Source organism: Lagenorhynchus albirostris, chromosome 15, assembly GCF_949774975.1.
Source record: "Lagenorhynchus albirostris chromosome 15, mLagAlb1.1, whole genome shotgun sequence".
NCBI lineage: Eukaryota > Metazoa > Chordata > Mammalia > Artiodactyla > Delphinidae > Lagenorhynchus > Lagenorhynchus albirostris.
Window position 1 is genome coordinate 73,679,219 of NC_083109.1, and position 20,661 is coordinate 73,699,879.

Genomic DNA, 20,661 nt, shown 5'->3' on the forward strand with positions numbered 1-20,661 from the left:
TTTTTTTCTTTTTTTAGCCAACATTTAAAATCCAGAAATTTTTCATAAAAGAGATTTCTGACTTTGGAGAAAAAGACAATCTGGCAAAAATTGTCAAGAGCCAAGTATGAAGTGCTGTTTTTACAACACCAGAACACTTCACTCTTATCTGTTTTTTTACTCACAACACGTCTAACACCGGATGTGTGTTTTTTTCCCCACACCAAGCAGTCCTCTAATTCTCTGCAGGCACCAGCTAGGTGTCCTGCAGTTCAGTTCCATTCTGACACTGTCTCCCTGGAGTTAGCACAGACCTCACAGGGTCAGGACTCAGTCCCAGGCTGCCCCCTGCTTCAGACACCAGTCACAGTCCCGGGCTGCCACCTGTACTTCTGATGAACCGACGGTACATTGGGGTGTCGCACAACCCCTCCTTGGGTTTGATAATTTGCTAGAACAGTTCACAGAGCTTGGGGAAAACAATTCAGTTACTGTTACTAGTTTATTATAAAGACTACAACTCTCAAACATCTGGATAGAAGGGTTGCATGTGACAAGATGTGGGGAAAAGGGCCCTGGGCTTCCCCACCCTCTCCAGACGCATCACCCTCCCAGCACCCAGTGTGTTCACCATCCCGGAAGCTCTCTGAAGCCGTCATTTGGGAGGGTTTTATGGAGGTTTCATTAGATAGGCAGGATTGATGAAATCATTGTGATTGGTCATTGGTGATGAGCTCAACCTCTAGCCCATCTCCCTTTCCTAGAGGTTGCAGGGGGAACTGAAAGGGCCAACCCTCTAATCACGTGGTCGGTTCTTCGGGCACCAGCCCGTCTCTGGAATGTGTCCATGGGCGCATCAGGAGTTACCCCATTAATATAAATTCTTGTATGGTTGAAAGGGGCTTATTATAGATAACAAAAGGCACTTCTCACCTCTGTCACTCGGGAAATACCAAGAGTTTTAGGAGCTCTGTGCCAGGAACTAGGGACAAAGACTGCATGTGTGTTCCTTATTGTCTGACAATATCACAGCAAGGAACGGCTGTCTTTTCTGTAAAGCCTCTGCTTTTCAGTTTGCCACGCTCTCCACCATTTTACTGTCTCCTCAGCCCTGGGGCTGAGTCTCATCTGCCACCTGTCAGAGGGATCGCACTGTAGGTTCTCTTACAGCAGAGAAATTTCTGTCGCCATTTCTAACAGACATGAAACAATGAAAGGGAGACAGAGTACCACATACAAGAAAAATGGGAAGCATCTTGCTTTGAGTAAGGAAAGAATATTCTTGAATGTTTCACATGTAGTCTGTGTTTTGGTGTCCAAAGAACTTCTTTTTCCTTTAAAAGTGGCTTGCTTGGGCTTTCCTGGTGGCGCACTGGTTAAGAATCCGCCTGCCTATGCAGGAGACACGAGTTCGAGCCCTGGTCCAGGAAGATCCCACATGCCGCGGAGCAACTAAGCCCATGTGCCACAACTACTGAGCCTGTACTCTAGAGCCTGCGAGCCACAACTGCTGAGCCCGTGCGCCACAACTACTGAAGCCCACGTGCCTAGAACCCGTGCTCCACAACAAGAGAAGCCACTGCAATGAGAAGCCCGCGCCGCAACGAAGAGTAGCCCCTGCTCACCACAACTAGAAAAGCCCACACGTAGCAACAAAGACCCAATGCAGCCAAAATTAAATAAATAAAATAAACAAATTTTTAAAAATAAATAAATAAATGTATTAAATAAATAGCTAAATAAATAAAAAAGTGTCTTGGTTGACTCACATTATATCATACTTGGTTCCTGCAGACATGTGAGTTTAGGACTCTTATTCTTGAGACTGTATGATCTATGCTTGCATTCAGCCCTGCAGTCAGAAAGGCCCATCACACCTGGGTATCACTGTCCCACTGGAGCACTCCCTGTCATTACTTCCTGTAAATTGTTCTGTGCTAAGATGTCAAAGACCTACGTGAGACATCTTGCTAAAAGTAGACCATGTTGTAAGGTAAGGAAGTTGTTGAGAAACACTGAACCTAGTTTGTGCTTACTTTGTGGACATTTGAATCCTATAACTGTGTCTCTTTATGAGCAAGAGAAGATTTAGAGTCAAATGTTCAGCCCTTTGTCGACTGGCTCACTCTTAGCTTCATCTTTAGTTCACTTCTACACGATTTTCTTTTTTTTAAATTTTTTCGCAGAATCTTTTTATTATTTTTAAAAGATATAAAAACAACTACTCCCATCAGTAGCAATACAAGGTTTAACATTTTAACCAGATTTTCTCAGGCTTTTTTCTGATACCTTTAGTAGCTAATTATTTTGTCTACCCCTTCTTCTACACGGTTTTCTTAACTATTTCATATTATTTTTAAGTTTACATTTAAAATCTTAAATTTTTTCTTTTGTGATAAGTATAGTTAATTCAAAGCTTTCTCCCTGCTAGCAGGCTTATCATAAGAAGACAGAGCTGTGTTCCATTTTTAACTATGACACGATTAACATTTAACTTCCTACACCTACCTCCTCCACCACCACAGAATTTGTCCCCGTGTACGTTTACTTTTGAGCACCTTCATTGAAACTATGTGTGAACTTTGTTTGTTCTCTTACTTCTTCCACTTCTATTTCTGTTATTTTGTTTGCTCTATGTTTTGTTTTCTCTAGTATTTGCTAAGATATTCACTATATGTGTTAGAGAACCTCTATAAATTGGACATCTCTTCACATATTAGTAAAATGTATCAAGAAATACATTAATTTTAATAAAAATAAAGTTTTCTTGTATGTATCAGCTCTACGTGGCTATAGGTAACAGTTACAATGAAATGAAGATTGATTATAAATACTACCTGATCCTTTCAATAGAAGTTTTTTTTTTTCTCCCAGCCTGTTTTGTTTGTATTAAGTTTAAAATATAGTCTTCTTTTGTGTCTGTGAATTGATGGGACACTTTTCAAAACTATGCTTTTCTGGATGGGCTAAAAAAAAATGAGAGACAGGCAGCACAGTGAAGTGATGAAGAGCTTGTGCTCTGTCTAGAAGAGACCTGGGTTTGAATCTTGACTGTATCTCTTGCTGTCTTTCTGACACTGGGAAGGTAACCTCTCAGTGCCCAGTTTCCTCATCTGTAAAATGATTGCAATAATAATGACTACCTTATAGTGGCATTGTTAGTGTATGAGATAATATATGAAAAGCACCTTGGAAAGGTAGGCTAAGTAATATTGGTCAAGTATACTTTAAGGCAAGAACCATTACTTGAGATAAGATGGAACATTTCTTAATTATAAAATATTAAACCTACCAGGAACGTAAAACAGTAGTTCAAAATTTTTCAACAATCAGTAACATAATCTCAAAATTGGAGATTTTCAAAATAAGGAGAAATAGTAAGTTTTTAACACATTTCTCTCACACTGATAAAACAGGCAAATCAAAATCAGGAATAGTAGTGAAGATCTGAACAACTAAATTAACAAATTTAGCGTGTATTACAGAAATAGAGTATTGAATTTAGAAACTTTGGAATATAAATTCCTTTTAAGAGCACAGAAGTTGCTCTCAGAAAAATTACCAAATGGCCATATGCTGGGCATTATAGCAAGTTACAAGAAAGTATTGCAATCATGTAGATCATGCTATGTGAACACAATGCAATTAAACTATAAATCAGTACAAAAAGATAACTAGAATATTCCAATATGCTTATAATTTAAGCAATGCACTTTTCGTTTGCTTATGGGTCAAAGAAGGAATATTGTGATGAATTGTGATGGAAATAAAAACAAAACTTGTTTGTTGGTTATTAGGAATAGCAGAGTACAGACCTTCAAAACCTACTCTTCTATAAAAACAGTGAGAATACCAGCAAAAATTGTCAGAATCAAATTCTTAATCAGAGGTATGCAACAATCTGAGGAACGTTTTTTTGCCCCCAGTAAATAGTATTTTTATTCTCATGTCAAAAAAGTATTTCTAGGGAATTTCCTGGTGCTCTAATGGTGAGGACTCCATGCTTCCAGTGCTGGGGGCCTGGGTTCAGTCCCTGGTTCAGGGAAGCTAAAATCCTGCAAGCTGCGTGGCGTGGCTAAAAAGAAAAAAGAGTGTTTCTATGATATGCATTAACAATACAAAAATATTTTGAATACTGCAGTGGTCTTTTTTTCTCCCAAGACTTCTTGCAACAGTACACTAGAATATTTGATTTTTGGATTCTGAGAAGCCAGTGGCTAAAGTAGAAACTGAAGGCTTTTGTTGAGGGGTATGTGTGGGTATGGGGATGGCCCTTTTTCTTTGGATCCAGGCTCTGTACAGTAAAGAGGAAGCAAAAAACAACTAAGTTAAATTAAAAAAAGATGTGTCTTTTAAGGCTCAGGATTGAAACTTAGCTTAGAAATGGGTTAAAGTAGGCTGTGGTGGAAACCCACTGTTCCTCAGAAAATTAGCTGAATTGCAATATGAACAGTAAGATTTGTGATGTGTTAACATGTCCTTATTCCATTCCAACTTCTCCAGCTCTGCAAACTAGTAGCCTACAGTCGTGGTAAAAACCAGTAGCCTGGCAGCCAGGGGAAGGGACAAAACAGAGTTGGAACTCTTTCAAAGTCCCATTCCTGGAGAACTGTCATTATATGGTATGTGTGGCAGTTCCCTGGCAACTCTCACTTACAGGGGTTGTGTTTGTTACAAGTGACTCAGAGTTTGTCCAGCACTGAAAGCCTTTCTCTCTGGTGTTTCTCATAAGCAATTATCAGTAATTGTTTAACTTCACAGCTGCCTGAGGCAGCAGTAACCCTTGGGGCAAACAGGAAGCTAACCAAATACTTAAAAGGAAAAGCCAGGGAATGAGATGTTTGTAGGGGACTTTGAGAAGCTCCAGCATGTTCCTGGAAATCTAGAAGACCATGTACACGGGCAGGGCTGTGGGTATGCCAGGGAAGACTTGAAAAGGCCCTATTTGCCCACCTCCACTTGATACATTGATGTCTTGAGCAGGTAGACAGTGAAAGCTAAGGCACAGTTGTCAAATGCCTGCCTGGACATCGAAGGCGTGCCCTAATATACACACATAGAGCCCCTCAGCAAAGGCTAGGAAACTTATTTTTTTTATTTTTTATTTTTTTGCTGTGTGCGGGCCTCTCACTGTTGTGGCCTCTCCCGTTGCGGAGCGCAGGCTCAGCTGCCATGGCTCACGGGCCCAGCCGCTCCGCAGCATGTGGGATCTTCCCGGACTGGGGCATGAACCCGTGTCCCCTGCATCGGCAGGCGGACTCTCAACCACTGCGCTACCAGGGAAGCCCTAGGAGACTTACTGATTGAAGTCATTTAAGGATATCTCTGTCTAATCCTTACCTGACCACTAAGCTAATCAAACAGGGATTTTAGCGGTTAAACACAACCAAGAATACAGAATTTGCCAAATTAGTTCAGTAACAACAAAAACAGCAAGCAGACAGAAAAGAAAAAAAAAAAAACCCTGGGTTGGGAGATACCTGATTTAGAATTGCCAAATAATATTATTTAAAATGTCCAGCTTTCGTAAAAAAAAAAACAAACATGAACTAGACACAGAAACAAGAGACTGTGGCCCATAACACAGGGAAGGAAACAGCTAATAGAAACTGTCCCTTTTTTGGATAGATTTCACATATAAGTATTGGATATTTGGGTCACTTCGGTTATTTTTTTGTCCAATAGGCGCATCAAAGTTACTATTGAAACCTCTAGATTTCTTGAAAACATAAATCTCTCTCCCTTTTTTCCTTTCTGTAGAGATGAGGAGGTTTCATTGTAGGTAGGATCTTGATATGATTATTGATTATTCTGGGTAGAATGAGGCCTAATCTCTTCAGGAAGGGAAGAAGGGAGAGGGATTTTTATGTTCAATTGCAATGTTTTTCTATATATGATCATTTATAACTCAGAGATTTAAAATTAGCCGGATGAAGGGTCATCACAAAAATCATATCAAGATTCATAGGGTATTTTCACTGGGGATTGGGCTCAGAGTTATATATCCCTTTTATTGTATAGTCCTTTTTAATTGTTCTCAACAGCAATGTGAGATTCTGAGACACAGGAATTATGATGATGGTTTTAAGGATATAACTAAAATGATCCTGTCTCTGAATAGAATGGAGACAGACAAATGACTGTGCTTGGACCCTCATCGTCATGGGGAACAGAGACCAATAGCAGGCAGACATAAGATCCCTGAGGCTCAGAAAATCTCTCCAGTGCCCTTTTACTCCTTTTGAGCCCCTTAGGAATGAGCTCTACAGTTCCTTGGGGTTTTCCTCTTCTCCATTCTTCCTCTGATCCCTGGCCAAAGAGCTATAAAATTCCTGATTATAGCATCTCAGACATTTAGTAATGTCAAAAATTCCTTATTGCTAGTGTCAATGTCCAGGACTACTTTTGTTTTTTTTTTTTTTTTTTTTTTTGCAAAATGGTGGTGGTTTGTAAGACATCTATGGCCTTTGGAATTTACTGTTCATACTCTTGAAGTAGTTATGGAGGTGTAGTGAAAAGGTCAGGCCGGTTCCCATTTTGCATCAGGCAGCTTTATGACAAAGTCCTGTGAGTATCAGACGATGATAGCCAGCCGTATTCATTAAGACAATCCTTTTTATGTTTGTAAAACATGAAATCCAGTTAAAGTAGCTTGTCTGTTATTAAAGAGGCCCCCAGCAAAAGGGGTGGTGAGACAAAATGCTGCCATTACAGTATGCTGTTGTTTTGCATTTCCAGTAATTGGTGTCCTTTGCTCAGTAGTGACACATTATTGAACTTTTAAGGATTCCGGTATATCAGTATTGGAGAGGGATTAAAGCAATGAGAGTCTGCCAGTGTTTTAATCATTCTTTCCTAACTTTGGTCAGAGCTTCTCCACTTTTAACAGCTTTGGGTTTAGGCCCTTCTGGTTTTTCCATATGTCACTAAGCCAGATGATTACAAGCATTTGTTTGGCCTACATTTCCTTAAAAGTTCTGTCAGCTGAAGTCAACAGTATCCACTAAAAAGTAGCTTGAAGTGTCTACCTGTATGGCTGGATGAAAAGAAAAATAGAGCTCCTGTCCTTCAAGGTCTTCCACTCAAAGATGGGTAAGGCCAATACTGATAGATATAAAAAGCTCATCAACCGCTTTGATGGTGAATGTTATGGCATGTGAATTATGTGGCAGTTTTTAAATGCCTAGACTTTGAAACAAAAAATGTATAAATAACATTCTAGGGGTAAATACAAGTTATGGAATAGTTATAGCAAATTAAGAATGGGAGAATTTGGTCAGAGGATTATTAAGGGGGAATTTCTTTCTACTTCGAAATTCATTGAAGAGAGTGAATTATGAGACCTATTTGAAGGGAGAACAGAGAGGCTCTGGGAAAATGTACAATCTGGGCTTAAAACATAACTGGCAAGAAATCTGGTAGATGATGACATTGTGAAATGAGTCAGTGAATTTGAGCGAAGTGTAGAATGAGTGGTACTCATGGATGCGGATTAAGAAGGCAAAGAAAGATAAGAACCTACAACATACATTTTTCTTCTGGGTTGTGCTCTTTTGTAAGTGCTTGGCTGCTCTTTTTCTAACTCTGCATTGCTTACGGCTCCCTGATATGGGTCATTGTTCGCCCACACAGGGCTTGACTTTAAACCCACTCCTGCTCTCAGAGGCATAGGTGAGGCGTTGGTGTGGCTCTGTGCCCTTAAAGAAGCCTTGTTCTTGTGCCTTAGAAAACATGCATCAGCAAATTGATGATGGGAGGTGGCCCGTCAGCACAGACCCCTGTAGAAGTCTTAAGTGGCAGAGTTTATGAAGAAACTTTGGTCTGAGAACCCCTTGTACTTGTGCTGAGCTGATGGTGCCAGACCTAAAGCCTGATCTTGTTTTATTTTCCACTAAAATGTAGTGTTTGAAGAGAGACTAATTTTAAGTAATCCAATGTTTTCAGTTTATTAGGGATGGTGTCCAGTCATTTTAAAAAATAACCAACTGACATCCCATTCTGTCACATTAAAATCATGGCTTCAATCTTCTGGGAGAAGCAGAACCCTCTAGACCCCAGTGAAATGTTTAATCATCACATCTATTACAGATTGTAAATTTAACATCATGAAAAGCCCGACTTAGGCATAATTTTCTTCTTCTATTGTTGTATTTTTTTTTAAATTTTAAATTATCAAGGAACCTCAAACCAGTTACCCAGCTATACGTCAGTGTGGACGCCAGCACCAAAGAGAGCCTGAAGAAAATTGACCGCCCGCTCTTCAAGGATTTCTGGCAAAGATTCCTCGACAGTTTAAAAGCCTTGGCTGCAAAGGTAAGAATCATGACATCTTAAAAAAAAGATTTTTTTTTCCTTTAAAAAAAAAAGAAGACTAAAATCTTCAACTTTTTTCTAGACTTCCACTTTTATTATTCAGTAAATATTTATCGAGTTCCTCTTAAGTTTCTAGCACCCTGCCTTATATATATTATATGTCCTTCATGTATTTCAGGAGAGAGATGCATACTCCCAAAGCTAATTAATAAAACACGGGTAAGCGCAGTACATAGCAATCCTAGAAGAGGTGTCAGCAAATAGTATATGTTTAAATATGAAGTTAATTTTCCTGAATTTCTAGAACAAAATTTCCTACCCAATAAGGAACTCAACCCCAGAATGTCCGACCCCAATGTCTTTTCCTGCAAACAGTTGCCCCTTCTTAAATCTTCCTATTCTTTTAGACCTAAGGTACCTTCTGGTTCTTCTTTTCCATTGGCCCCTATGTCAATAGTTGGTATTTTCTGTTAGTTCTACCTCTTCTTCTCTTGTAGCCATTTCCCCTTTTCTGTTCTCTTTGCTTCTACCCTGCAGTTCCTCTTGGTTTACGCAAATCTAACTGATACTGACAGTCACTACAGGAGCTTAAAAAATTACAGTTTCCTATTCCTAGGGGGATTTGAGAATCCGCATTTTAAACATCTCAGGTGATTTTTGATGTGCAGCCAAATATATGGAAGTCACTGTCCCAGAAAACCTGCCTTTCTCTCCTTTGCCCGGCACTTACTGTGGCATTCCCACCCCGTTGCCGTCCGGCTGCAGTGAACGTTTCCAGACTCATCCTTCACCATGTTCCCCAGGAATGCTACACAGCCCTGCTTGTCTTGCTATTTCTGCAGGTGTGCCCAGCACTTGTCCCGAGTCCTTGGTTACCTCCTCAGAACCTAGACTGTCCTTTCTTTCCATTTTTTTGACTTGTAGAAATTCTATGCAACCTTCAAGTCTCAGCTTCATTATTACCTTTACTGCGAAGCCGTTTTCAGTTGCAAATAGCTGTCCCTGTCTGCCTTCCCAAGTTTTATATCTGTAAATACACTTCATTTCCTCTGTTTTATCCTAGCTTCTCTCTCCCCAAATGGATTCCTTACTCATGTCTGAATTCTAACACAACATAGTTAATGGTATTTGATAAGTGTTAAAAGAATGAATGAGTGGAGACTCACCCAGAGCTCTGTAGTAGTGAGATGTACTCTACCCATTTTCTTGACTTTTCAGCTGATCAGAGCCGCCTTGCACCTCCCCCCCCCCGCCCCCTGCTTTTAAGCTTGAGAATTTAAATCTGTGCCTTTTTTGGTGATTAACACTGACATTATTTAAGACATTCAAAATAGGCATTGGTTTCTGATCTGTCTTGGATTATTTATAAAGCTAGCAAGTCAGATGCTTTTTGGTTCCTAAATTTTCTTCGTCTCTGGACTTCACCTTCAGCTGTATCCTCATTGCTTATTGCTGAGACAGGAGATACATAGCATTAAAATCAGAACGGATTTAGATGGAAGTAAACAGCAGGGGCTGGCAGTCTCAAACACATATGAGATTGTTATCTAGACCATATCCTGAGTCGGAATGTGGAAGATGAGAAATAGGCATTAGCAGAATGGCTCAATAGGCTCCTTTTTGCCAAAATTTTCCACAAAATGAATTCGTATCTTGAAGTTACAAGTAAGCCTTTGGATGTCCAGTTCAGTTGTAAGTACTCTGGATTGACTCATTGATAGTAACACACTAACTTAAAGTTCTACAATATTTTCTAACCCATGAGCTTCTTACATATAATATCATAATTGTGTCCACGTAACAATAGTTGAAAAAGTTTCCTTGGGCTGTTTAAACTAGCTGCTCCCAGATTAGGGCAATTGCTCTCTAAGCATTTTGTAGCAATGAGTTTATGTTTCTCATTCTTGTATTGTTTACACTGTCATTTAAGAAAGATCTGCAGCAGGAAGCTGCTGTCAAAATAAAAAGTTTTCTTTAAATTAACTCAAGCTATGTTATTTCCTTTTGAATGTCTGATATTATTGGTATATTAGATACTATTAAGAAAGGTCGACTTTACTGCTGTTTAATACTGAAAAATAAGACATTTATGTTGTGACTATACTTACTAGCTAGGGTCAAATATATGATCACTGTCATCTGATAATCATTTGAGTTTTTCAATGAAAACTTTGAAATAAAAGTGATATTTGAGATGTTTCAATTAGAACATCCATACTGTTATCTTCTGTTACTTGTTTGAGCTTTAAGTATACCTGAGCAAGAAAAGACATTTGAAGAGAAAGAATTTCTTAAACTTTATAAACAAAGAAATCCGATTTTTCCCAAGCTTTTCAGCCTACGTATGATCTAGTACCACCCAAAGTAGAAGAAGGTAGCATATTTTGTTTTATTACTCTTGGCAAGTATAAAGGTTACATTTCAAGATTTTTATCCTTTGTCTAAATGTTCCTTTTCAAATATGAGGGGAGAAATAGATTGGTATTTGAGTATGTGGGGCTAAAAAGCAATTCCATCAAGATAACACAGCATAAAATGTGTTAGCTTCAATTTCTGGACATGGCAGCTACTTGTCGAACAGTCCTTTTTTTAAAAAAAAAAAAAAAAGAAATCCGTCTTGTGCAAGACAGCACTGCCTACCTTTGGCAGTAGACTTTTTTTTAAAATAAATTCTTTATTCATTTACTTAATTTTTGGCTGCGTTGGGTCTTTGCTGCTGTACGCGGGTTTTGTCTAGTTGCTGCAAGCAGGGGCTACTCTTTGTTGGCGGTGCATGGGCTTCTCATTGCGGTGGCTTCTCTTGTTGTGGAGCACGGGCTCTAGGCACGTGGGCTTCAGTAGTTGTGGCACGTGGGCTCAGTAGTTGTGGCTTGCAGGCTCCAGAGCACAGGCTCAGTAGTTGTGGCACACAGGCTTAGTTACTCCGCTGATGTGGGATCTTCCTGGACCAGGGCTCGAACCTGTGTCCCCTGCAGTGGCAGGTGGATTCTTCACCACTGCACCACCAGGGAAGCCCTGACAGTAGACTTTTATCAGAAGTGTGACCAGATGTGTTTCTCTTGGCACATTATTATGCCAAGTTGAAGATCCAGCAGGAAATGGAAGTAATTAATCCTTTTCCACGTTTGAGCAATAATACTGATATTCTTGAAACCTCATGTTGGAAAGACAAAAATAATTTCCCACATTACATATTTTGGGGTATCCAAAATGAACTTAGTTCTGTGGATGTGAGCATGCATTGACCTGATGTTATCGGAGGAATGTTGTTTCACTGTTAAGAAGGGCTTATTATACATGAATGAGATGGCTCTATATCTAATATTTAAATAAACCAAAGTATCCATGTGACCCACAACTGGCAGGTTTTAAAAAACTAATATTTGACCTTATCTCTGATTATAAAAATTACACATTGGAATATAGAAATTTGGGGGGAAGTAAAAAGAAATATAAAGGAACAAATGAAGAAGCTACCTATAATTCCAGGACCTTGAGGCAGCTACTACTGACATTTGGAAGTAGTACTTCTAGTTAATCCTTTGAGGGGGAGAGAGTGATTTGTTTTGCATATATGATTCAATTTTATATGTTGCTATTTGTTAACATCAGGTCATGAGCAGTTTTGCATGCTATTAAAGTTTCTCTATGACCTTCAGGTTAAAGACAGCATAGTTTTTCATCAGTAACAGTGTGAGATAATACATATATTGGTCTCTGTCCCCAGTTCCTGGCACAGAGTTCCTAAAGCCCTTGTAACTTTCTAAGTGATAAGAGCATTAGGAGCGTCTTTTATTCTAATAAGGCACCTTGGAATTTTCAGCATCCCCCTGCCACACACACACACACACACACACACACACACACACACACACCCCTCTCTAGAGAGGGGAGATGGGCTGGAAATGAAGTTAATAATTGATTGTGCCTGCGAGAGGAAGCCTCCATAAAAATCCCACTAAGGGGTTTGGGGAGCTTCCAGGTTGGTGAACACATCCACATATCAGGAGGTTGGTGTGTCCCCAGCTCCATGGGGACAGAAGTGCCTCTGCTAAGGACCCTCCCAAGACCTCGCGTTATGTGTCTCTTCATCTGGTCGTTCATCTGTACCCTTTAATAAACTGGTTAACCTAAGTCAGTGTTTCCCTGAGTTCTGTGAGCTGCTGTAGCAAATTAATCAAACTAGAGGAGGGGGTTATGGGAACCTCTGATTTAGAGCCCATCAGCCAGAAGCACAGGTGATAACCTAGACTTGGGACTGGCCTCTCCAGTAGGGTGTAGTCTCAGAATTGAGTTAATTTGTAGGACACCAGCTGGTGTTGCAGAGAATTGCTTGGTGAGGGAAAATCCCCCGCACATTTGGTGACCAGAGGTGTCAGAAGTGAAGTGTTGTGTGTGAGTGGTAAAGCAGACACATGGGAGAGAAGACTGGGTTTTTCCCTCCTCACTCAGTTTCCTGCTTGTTGGCCAGTATCAGGGTCTCGCAAGACTGTTCCAGCCTGCTTCTCCATATCATGGGGGCCTGAGTGTAAATCAGGTTCCTGTCCTGAGCACACCTGAGAGGGGGCCTTGTGCCTCTGCTGCTCTCCAGTTGCAGCATGCACAGTTTGTTACTTTCTAACATTTCTAAAGTCAGATAGCCAGAGATGGCATGTCATATTTAATTGCTAGCATTGTTACTTTCATAAAGGAGAGACATAAAATGATGGTACATAAAATAATTGTGTGTCTTACAATCTAGAATATCTTAGAGTCAATGAAATAGCCTGTCTTCTTCCCTCCTTTTTAGGACAGGCTAATCACCCCTCCATCATTCTGACTGGTTCCCCTGCTTATTGATCTATTTGGTTTATTTCCACCTCCCCTTATTGATGCCAAAGGCTTCTCTTGAGCCTTAGTCCATCTGGCTGTGGTCTGGATATTTGTTTCTTATTATTATCTTTTCTTAGGCTTTATCTTGCCCTTTACCTTTATCTAACCTACGTGTACCCTCTCTGTAGGCATGGATCTTCCAGGTTGTTGATTCCACCCATCTTGGGTTTAATGCCATTTCACCCTCCTCTGGTTGGCTAAAAGGATATTCTGGTTTTAGCCACTTTTGAAATCAGACCAAGACTGCTGACCTTGATCTCTCCCATGGTGTTTTCCAAAGCCAGTGCCTACGAAGTGTTTGGCTACCCCCAGCCCCAGGAAATTCCCTAGTAAATAGATTTTCTCCAGACCTGACTTCTGCCTAAGCTTTTTAAGGAAAGATGAACGTGTTGCATCTTAGGTTCATGTTGAGACATTAAGTGATGTCTAGTAGATCATTGCTTACATGACTTAGGGACTCAGAGGAATGTTGGAGTGTGAATATATAGATTTAGAAGTCATCTCTGTAGCAGTAGATTGCAGGTGAAGGCAAGAAAGTGGATGGAATTATCCAAGAAGTGTCTAAAGAGGGCCAAAGAAGGAAGCTTAGGGAAGACAACTTTTCAAGCTTTCAAGATGAAGAGTGTATATAGAGAGTGACTCTGGGAAGAATTTGATAATGATGTTGGTACAATCCCATGCAAGTATTGTGTATTACATACAATTCAAAGAAACAATGAGTTTTCATGAAGATATTGAGGGAAGGTTAAGGGGTGATGAAAAAGAAACTTGGTTTACCAGTTAGCCTCTAATGACTGTGTCAAAAAAGTAGAATATAGTGTTTTGCATAGAAACCGTTGTGTAGTGGGTCGAATGGAAGGATGGAAGTGGGGAGAGTGAACAAAAGATATCAATGTAATGAATATTAACCTTTTGAACCCAGAGCAATAATATTGTTTAAAGAAGAAATTAAAGACATTTCCTTTTATGAGGTTAAACATTAGATAACCATATCGGCTAAAAACAAATTAGAAAATAAATATTCCCATAATGAAGAAAATAAGATGACTTATACGCTACCAGAATTCAAAGGTAAAAATACTATTACTATAGTGCTGTTTTTCTTCCAGAGTTTAATTTATGTGTATGTGTGTGTGTATTTTACTTATAAAATGAGATCATTACATATTTTTACAACTGTACTTTTTATTTAAAATATCATGAACAGCTCTATCAACTTCTGTCACCATACATTATTTTGCCCATTCTTGAACTTTTACATTTATTTATTTTATTTAGTTTTTATTTTTTTGTGGTACGCGGGCCTCTCACTGTTGTGGCCTCTCCCGTTGTGGAGCACAGGCTCCAGGCGCGCAGGCTCAGCGGCATGGCTCACGGGCCCAGCCGCTCCGCGGCATGTGGGATCTTCCCGGACCGGGGCACGAACCCGTGTCCCCTGCATCGGCAGGCGGAATCTCAACCACTGCGCCACCAGGGAAGCCCCTTACATTTATTTTTGATTTGACTGTTTTTGAACTTTATACGAATAGAACCATTTATTATGTATTCCTTTGTGTCTGATTTTTTTTTTTTGCTCAGTACCCTGTTTGAGATTTCTCCATGACGTTATATGCAACAATTCATTCATTTTTACTGCTATATAGTATATGACTATACAACAAACTATTCAGTATTTCTACCATTGGTGGACATTTGAATTGTTTTATGTTTTTCACTATTATGAATAATTTTTATGGACATTCTTGTAGATATATAAATATACCTGCATTTCTCTTGGGTAAATATGTAGAGCGGAATTGTTAGATTACAGGGTAAGTGTACATCCCACTTTAGTAGACACTACCAGTTTTCCAAAGTAATTGTACTGATTTATATTTCTCCCAGCGGTGTGTGAGAAGGCCAGTTGTTCTACATTCTCTGACCTCCCTCCCACTTTAAAATTTAGCCATCTTCATTGTTGTTTAGTGATATTTCACTGTAGTTTTAGGTTGCATTTCCCCAGTGAATACCTTTCAATTTGAATACTTTTACAGATGCTGATTGGCCATTTGGCTATCCTTTTTATGTGAATTATGTGTTCAATTCTTTTGTTCCTTATTTATTTGGATTACTGTCGATTTTTTATTGACTTGTAGATGTTCTAAAATATATTCTGGATACAAGAGCTTTGTCAGGTACATGTTTTCAAGATACCTTCTAGTCTGTCTTTCCCTTTTTACTCTTAATGATATATTTTGATAAACAGAAGTTCTTAATTTTAACAAAGCCCAATTTATTAATTTGTTGAAGTTTTATGGTTAGTGCTTTTCATGTCCTGTTTATGAAATCTTTGTCTACCCCAAGGTCATGAAGATATTTTCTTATTTTTTTTTTGTGAAAGCTTTATTTTTCTTTCACATTTGGGACTATGAATCATCTCAAATTAATTTTTTTAGGGTAATTTGAGGAGGGTTTATTTAGTAAGGCCTTAATTATAAAAGTGTGTGGAAGGAATAGAGGAACCATTGGAATTGTGCCAAGGATCCTGGGGCCAGCAGCACCAGAGTATTACCATCTGCACAGGTGTCCAACAACAGGGGGATTGATTGCTAATATGAGTGGCTGACACTTACCAAATATTGGGTGGAGAGAGCTTTAAGCTTCCCCTTGTCCGTTTTTGCATTCTGATAGAAGTTTAGGGCATATTTCTGGACAAAGCTCTTAGGGGATACAGTTTTGGTAAGAGGGAGCAAAGAGTTAATTCAAAACTCTTGTTCATGCTTTTGCCCATAGGTAGATGAGGATTAGGTAGGCTGGGAGCTGGTCCTTCTTGAGGGGATTCTCTGACCTGGGGAGGCCTAGCTAGACCAAAGTACAGCCCAAAGGAAGGAGTAAGTGGTTTGGGGCAATTCTGCTGAGGGTCTGAAGGACAAAGTCTTGTCTTGGGGATACCTTTTTCTTTTTTTTAAGGAAAAAAAATTTTTTTCAATTTTATTGAGAAATAATTGACATATATCACTGTATCAGTTTAAGGCCTGTAGCTTGATTGTTTGGGTTACATATATTGTGAAATGTTTGCCACATCCATCTTTTTATGTTTTTATGATGTTAATTATCATTCTTTTGCTTCCACTCAGAGAACTGGCCTTTTAGCATTTCTTGTAAGGCGGGTCTGGTGGTGATAAACTCCCCCAGGTTTTGTTTGTTTGGGAAAATCTTTCTCTCTTTCTGTGTCTGAAGGACGGCCTTACGGGGTATAGAATTCTTGGTTGACAGTTATTTTCTTTCAGTATTTTGAATATGACAGCTCATTCTCTCCTGGCCTGAAAAGTTTCTGTTGCAAAATTCACTGATTGTTTCATGGGAGTTCCCTTGTGAGTTCTCTTTTTTCTCTCACCACTCTTAAAATTCTTTCTTTGACTTTTGGCAATTTAATTATAATGTGTCTGGGTGTGATCCTGTTCAATTCAACCTGTTTGGGTCCTTTGGGCCTCATGGATCTGGATGTCCGTTTCTCTCCCGAGGTTAGGAAGTTTTCAGCCATTATTGCTTTAAATACACTTTCTGTTCCTCTATCTTTCTCTTGTCTTTATGGAATTCCCATAATGCGAATATTGTTTATTTTCATGGTATCCCATAATTCCTGTAGGCTTCCTTCAATTTTTCATTTTTTTCCCCGTTTTGTTCCTTTGACAGTTTCCAATGTTCTGTCCTCCAAGTTGCTTATTATTTTGTTTTGTTTTCTTTTTTAAATGTGCGGTGAGTCTAATTTTGAAACTCTTTATTGAATTCTTTCGTTCAGTTACTCTATTTTTCAGTTCTAGGATTTCTGTTTGGGTTTCTTTGATGGTTACTGTTTCCTTGTTGAACTTCTCATTTTGTCCATGCATTGTTTTCTTAATTTTGTTTAGTTGTCTTTCTGTGTTTTCTTGTAGTTCTTGTAGTTAAGAGGATTATTCTGAATTCTTTGTGTGATAGTTCATCAGTCTCCATTTCTTTAGAGTCAGTTGTTGGAGCTATTAGTTTCTTTTGGTGGTTTCATATTTACTGACTTTTGACGATCCTTGCTTCCTTACATATTTTTCTGTGCATTTGAGTAATTGGGCTCTTCTTCCAGACTTCACAGGTTTGCTTTGGCAGAGACAGTTCTTCACCAGGCAGCTCAGTTTGGGTTTCTGGGTGTATCTTCTAGTAATGTCCTTGGGCAGCTGGGGCCTGCTATTCTGGTCTGTTTTGGGTGAGGCACTTGTTTGAGCTCTGAGAATGGGGATGGGGCAGAGTGCCACTGCCTGAGAAGTTTGTATAGGGCTGCTGGCTTGGTTCCCCACACAAGTGAGGCTGGAGGAGGGGCTCCATGCTTGCCTGGATCCTCTGATCAGGCTTACTCAATGGTCCTGACTGTGTACTATATTCTGTAGTAGATGGGGGCTGTGAATTAGCTTCCCTGCCCTGGCAGGCCAGCCAGATGGGATCCAGGTCCCGTATAGCTGGTTGTTTGGGGGCCTGAATCAGGCCAGAGTGTGCACTGAATTTCCTGGTCAGGAAAGGCCATCGGTTTTGTTCTGCAGGTCAGGGAGGCATGGGCTGTGCTCTCTGTTCAGTGCCGCTGTACATAGGGCCATTGAATGGGCTGTGCAGCTTGCCCTGCGCTCTGGTCAGACTCCCTGGTTGGACAGGCTGAAGGCTGTATTCAGCAATAAGTGGGCCTGTGAATTAGATTCCCAGCCTGGGTGCAGCGGGAGAAGAAGCTCTAAAACTGGTAAAGCTTTTTGTTTTCACACCCCAGGTTTCCTGACTGAGCAGGGCCATTGGCTTTGGTCTGCAGGCTCTCGGCTCTGCCTGCCCACCTCTCTGCTGGAGTCCTTCTGGACTGCACAGCTTCCAGGTGTTGTCACCAGCCCTTCTGGTCACATGAGTCTGGAGGACACTGTCCCCAGTGGATGGGATTGTGATTCAGCTCCTCGCTTGGGCACAGGCAAACTGGGCTCTAGGGCGGCAAAACTCCTTGTTTGAGGATCCGAATCAGGCAGATCTGCCCTCCCCCAAGTTCCTTGGTCAGAGCGCACCCTGGGTGCTCTGCAGGTGAGCAGAGCCGCTGGTTGGGGTCACTGCCTGGACACTGCAGGTATGAAGTCAGTCTCCCAAGATCCACATGCTGGTTGTGGCAGGCCCCTCCCCGCTTCTCTGTGACAGTCAGATTCTGAGTGTTTGCGCCCGAAGATTCCCTGCAGTCCCCTTGGTGCAGTGTCAGAATAAGGGCTCCCACAAAGCGACCCATTTTGCTGGGGGCAGGGAGGATGCTGCCTGTCCCCGCTGGGTTCTCTTCCTATTGGAGGAACTGGAGACTTAGGAGACCCCTCTGTGTGCTGCTGCACTACCCTGGGGTAGGGGCAGTGTGGTCAACGTGCAGCCCCTTCTCTTACCTTCTATCGCAGTCTGTCTTGGTCTCTGTGGTGCAGGGGGTGCTTCAGCCTCACCCCCGTGTTCTAGAATTCTCTCAGTGGTGTCTTGTTTTTGAGTAGTTGTTAGTAGTTCTTCTTTTTTTTTATTTTTTTATTTTTGATTTTATATAAAAACATTTGTTTTTGTTATTGTATCTATGGTGATGTGGCTTTTATCTTAAACAGGGTCTGCTGATAGATGCATTATTGTGGCAAGTAGTTCTAGGACTGGAATAAATGATAACATAGGATATCTCATCTTATGTTTGGTACACTATTCTTTTGTCGTAAAAGAATAAGAAGGTTTTGGTACTAAATGGGAGCTCATTCAAATCTTAACTCCTTGTTTCTACTATGGTTTTCTCAATGTATAAGGAAGGAACTCCCACCACTCCCCTTACCCCCCCCAAAAAAAGCTTTATTCTACCATAGATAAGAAAGATAAGAATTATGTAATCAGCAGAAGAGAATCATTTTCAATATGCAGACTAAATTCTACAAAGATTATTATGTACACATCAAATATTTTAGCTCATCATTGATCAGAAAGGTTAACATACCATGGTATCTGAATTGGAGTCTGTTCGTCTTCAATAGGCTCTTCGTCTGATGAGTCAAACTCACTTGTTTGCACTGAACTAGGCTTCAAAAGAAATCAGTTATGTTAAATAACTTTAAAGAATATTTACATATAGTTTTAGTATAGCTGATCCTTGCTTAAAGACAAACTGATGCATATTTGCAATTCACTCAAACCTGGAATATCAGAGAGATCAGCGATATCAATAATAAGCTATTGCTGTTTACTGTCCTATTAATAATTACAGCCCCATGTAGTGGAAAGAGTGTTGGATTGGGAACCAAGAAACCTGTCTTCTGGTCCTGGCTCTGCCACTTACTGTATAAACTTGGACAAGCGATGTCAGTTTCTACTGGATCTCAGTTTTCCAAAACTATAAAGTGAGATTTATTCATTCATTCATTCACAAACATTTCTTGGACACCTTCATTTGCCAAGCTCTGGAGATGCAAAGATCCATAAAATAAACAGCCTGCCTTCAGTATAATTGGAGAGACAATGTGTAAATAGATTCAAAAAAGTTAGAAGTGCTAAAATGGCACTATGCCCTTCAGAGCAGACAAGGGAGTGACTGACTGCTTAGGCAGCTGGAGAAAGCTTCACAGAGGAGAGATCCATTAGTTGGGTTTTGATGGATGAGCAGGAGGTTTTTAAGCAGATAGAGAAGTTAAGGCAATTAAGGCAAAAAGAGAAAGGGCTTTGTACAGTATATTCCCTTGGTGTCCGCGGGGGGTGGGGGGGATTGGTTGGTTCCAGGACCTCTCCCCCAACCGCGGGTTCCAAAATTCCCAGATGCTCAACTCCCTTACATAAAACGGACCAACATGGGACAGTTGGTCCTCTGCATCCACGGACACCGAGAGCTGACTGTATCCAGGAACTGTGACATCAGAGCAGAGAAGAGGAAGCTAAAGAAGTAGTTTTCTCTACCCCATTTCTCAATAAATAACCCCCAAACAGCCTAGCAATTTGGTTGGTGGGTGGGTGGGAGTACAGGTGGAATAACATGTCCCTAACTTTGTGAATCACTGGACTAGAGAGACTGAGATGAACTTTGTGTGCTGATCTAAGGAGTTGAAAATCACGTGGGAAGCATTTCTACATGGAAGATGTGTTATAGGACCAATAAAAAACACACCTTTCTTCTACTTCCTAGTTGGAACCAACTGACGGATGAGACACTGGAGAGGCAAATGGAGATCAATATATCAGTTTTATTACTGACTGTCAGGTGGAGGATGGAGGATGTGGCTTTAAAGCTGAGGTCAAGTGGGCTTGTCAATTCTTCACTCCAGAATTGGACTTATCCACCCAGGCACAGGCAGTGATGGACAACCCGTAGCTCCCCTGTGGCAGAGAGCACCCCAGATAGTACTCTCTGCAAAGAGAAGGGAAGGAACACAGCTACTTGTGTTCAGTTCCTCCCAAACTCAGGGATCAGATCACTCACTCTTCCCCTTCTGGGGACAAGTGTAGAAAAGAGGCCAGGAGTGAAGG

At 40.5% G+C, this 20,661-nt stretch overlaps 1 protein-coding gene across 6 annotated transcripts in view; it reads left to right on the forward strand.

Moving 5' to 3' along the window:
* Positions 1-20,661, forward strand: part of LOC132506147 (S-adenosyl-L-methionine-dependent tRNA 4-demethylwyosine synthase TYW1) — a 263,328-nt gene that overhangs the window by 132,141 nt on the left and 110,526 nt on the right. For all 6 annotated transcript variants that reach the window (XM_060124636.1, XM_060124637.1, XM_060124639.1 and 3 more), the window contains one exon: positions 8,157-8,292. In XM_060124636.1, coding sequence (XP_059980619.1) covers positions 8,157-8,292 — 136 coding nt within the window. The remainder of the gene's footprint in view (positions 1-8,156; positions 8,293-20,661) is intronic.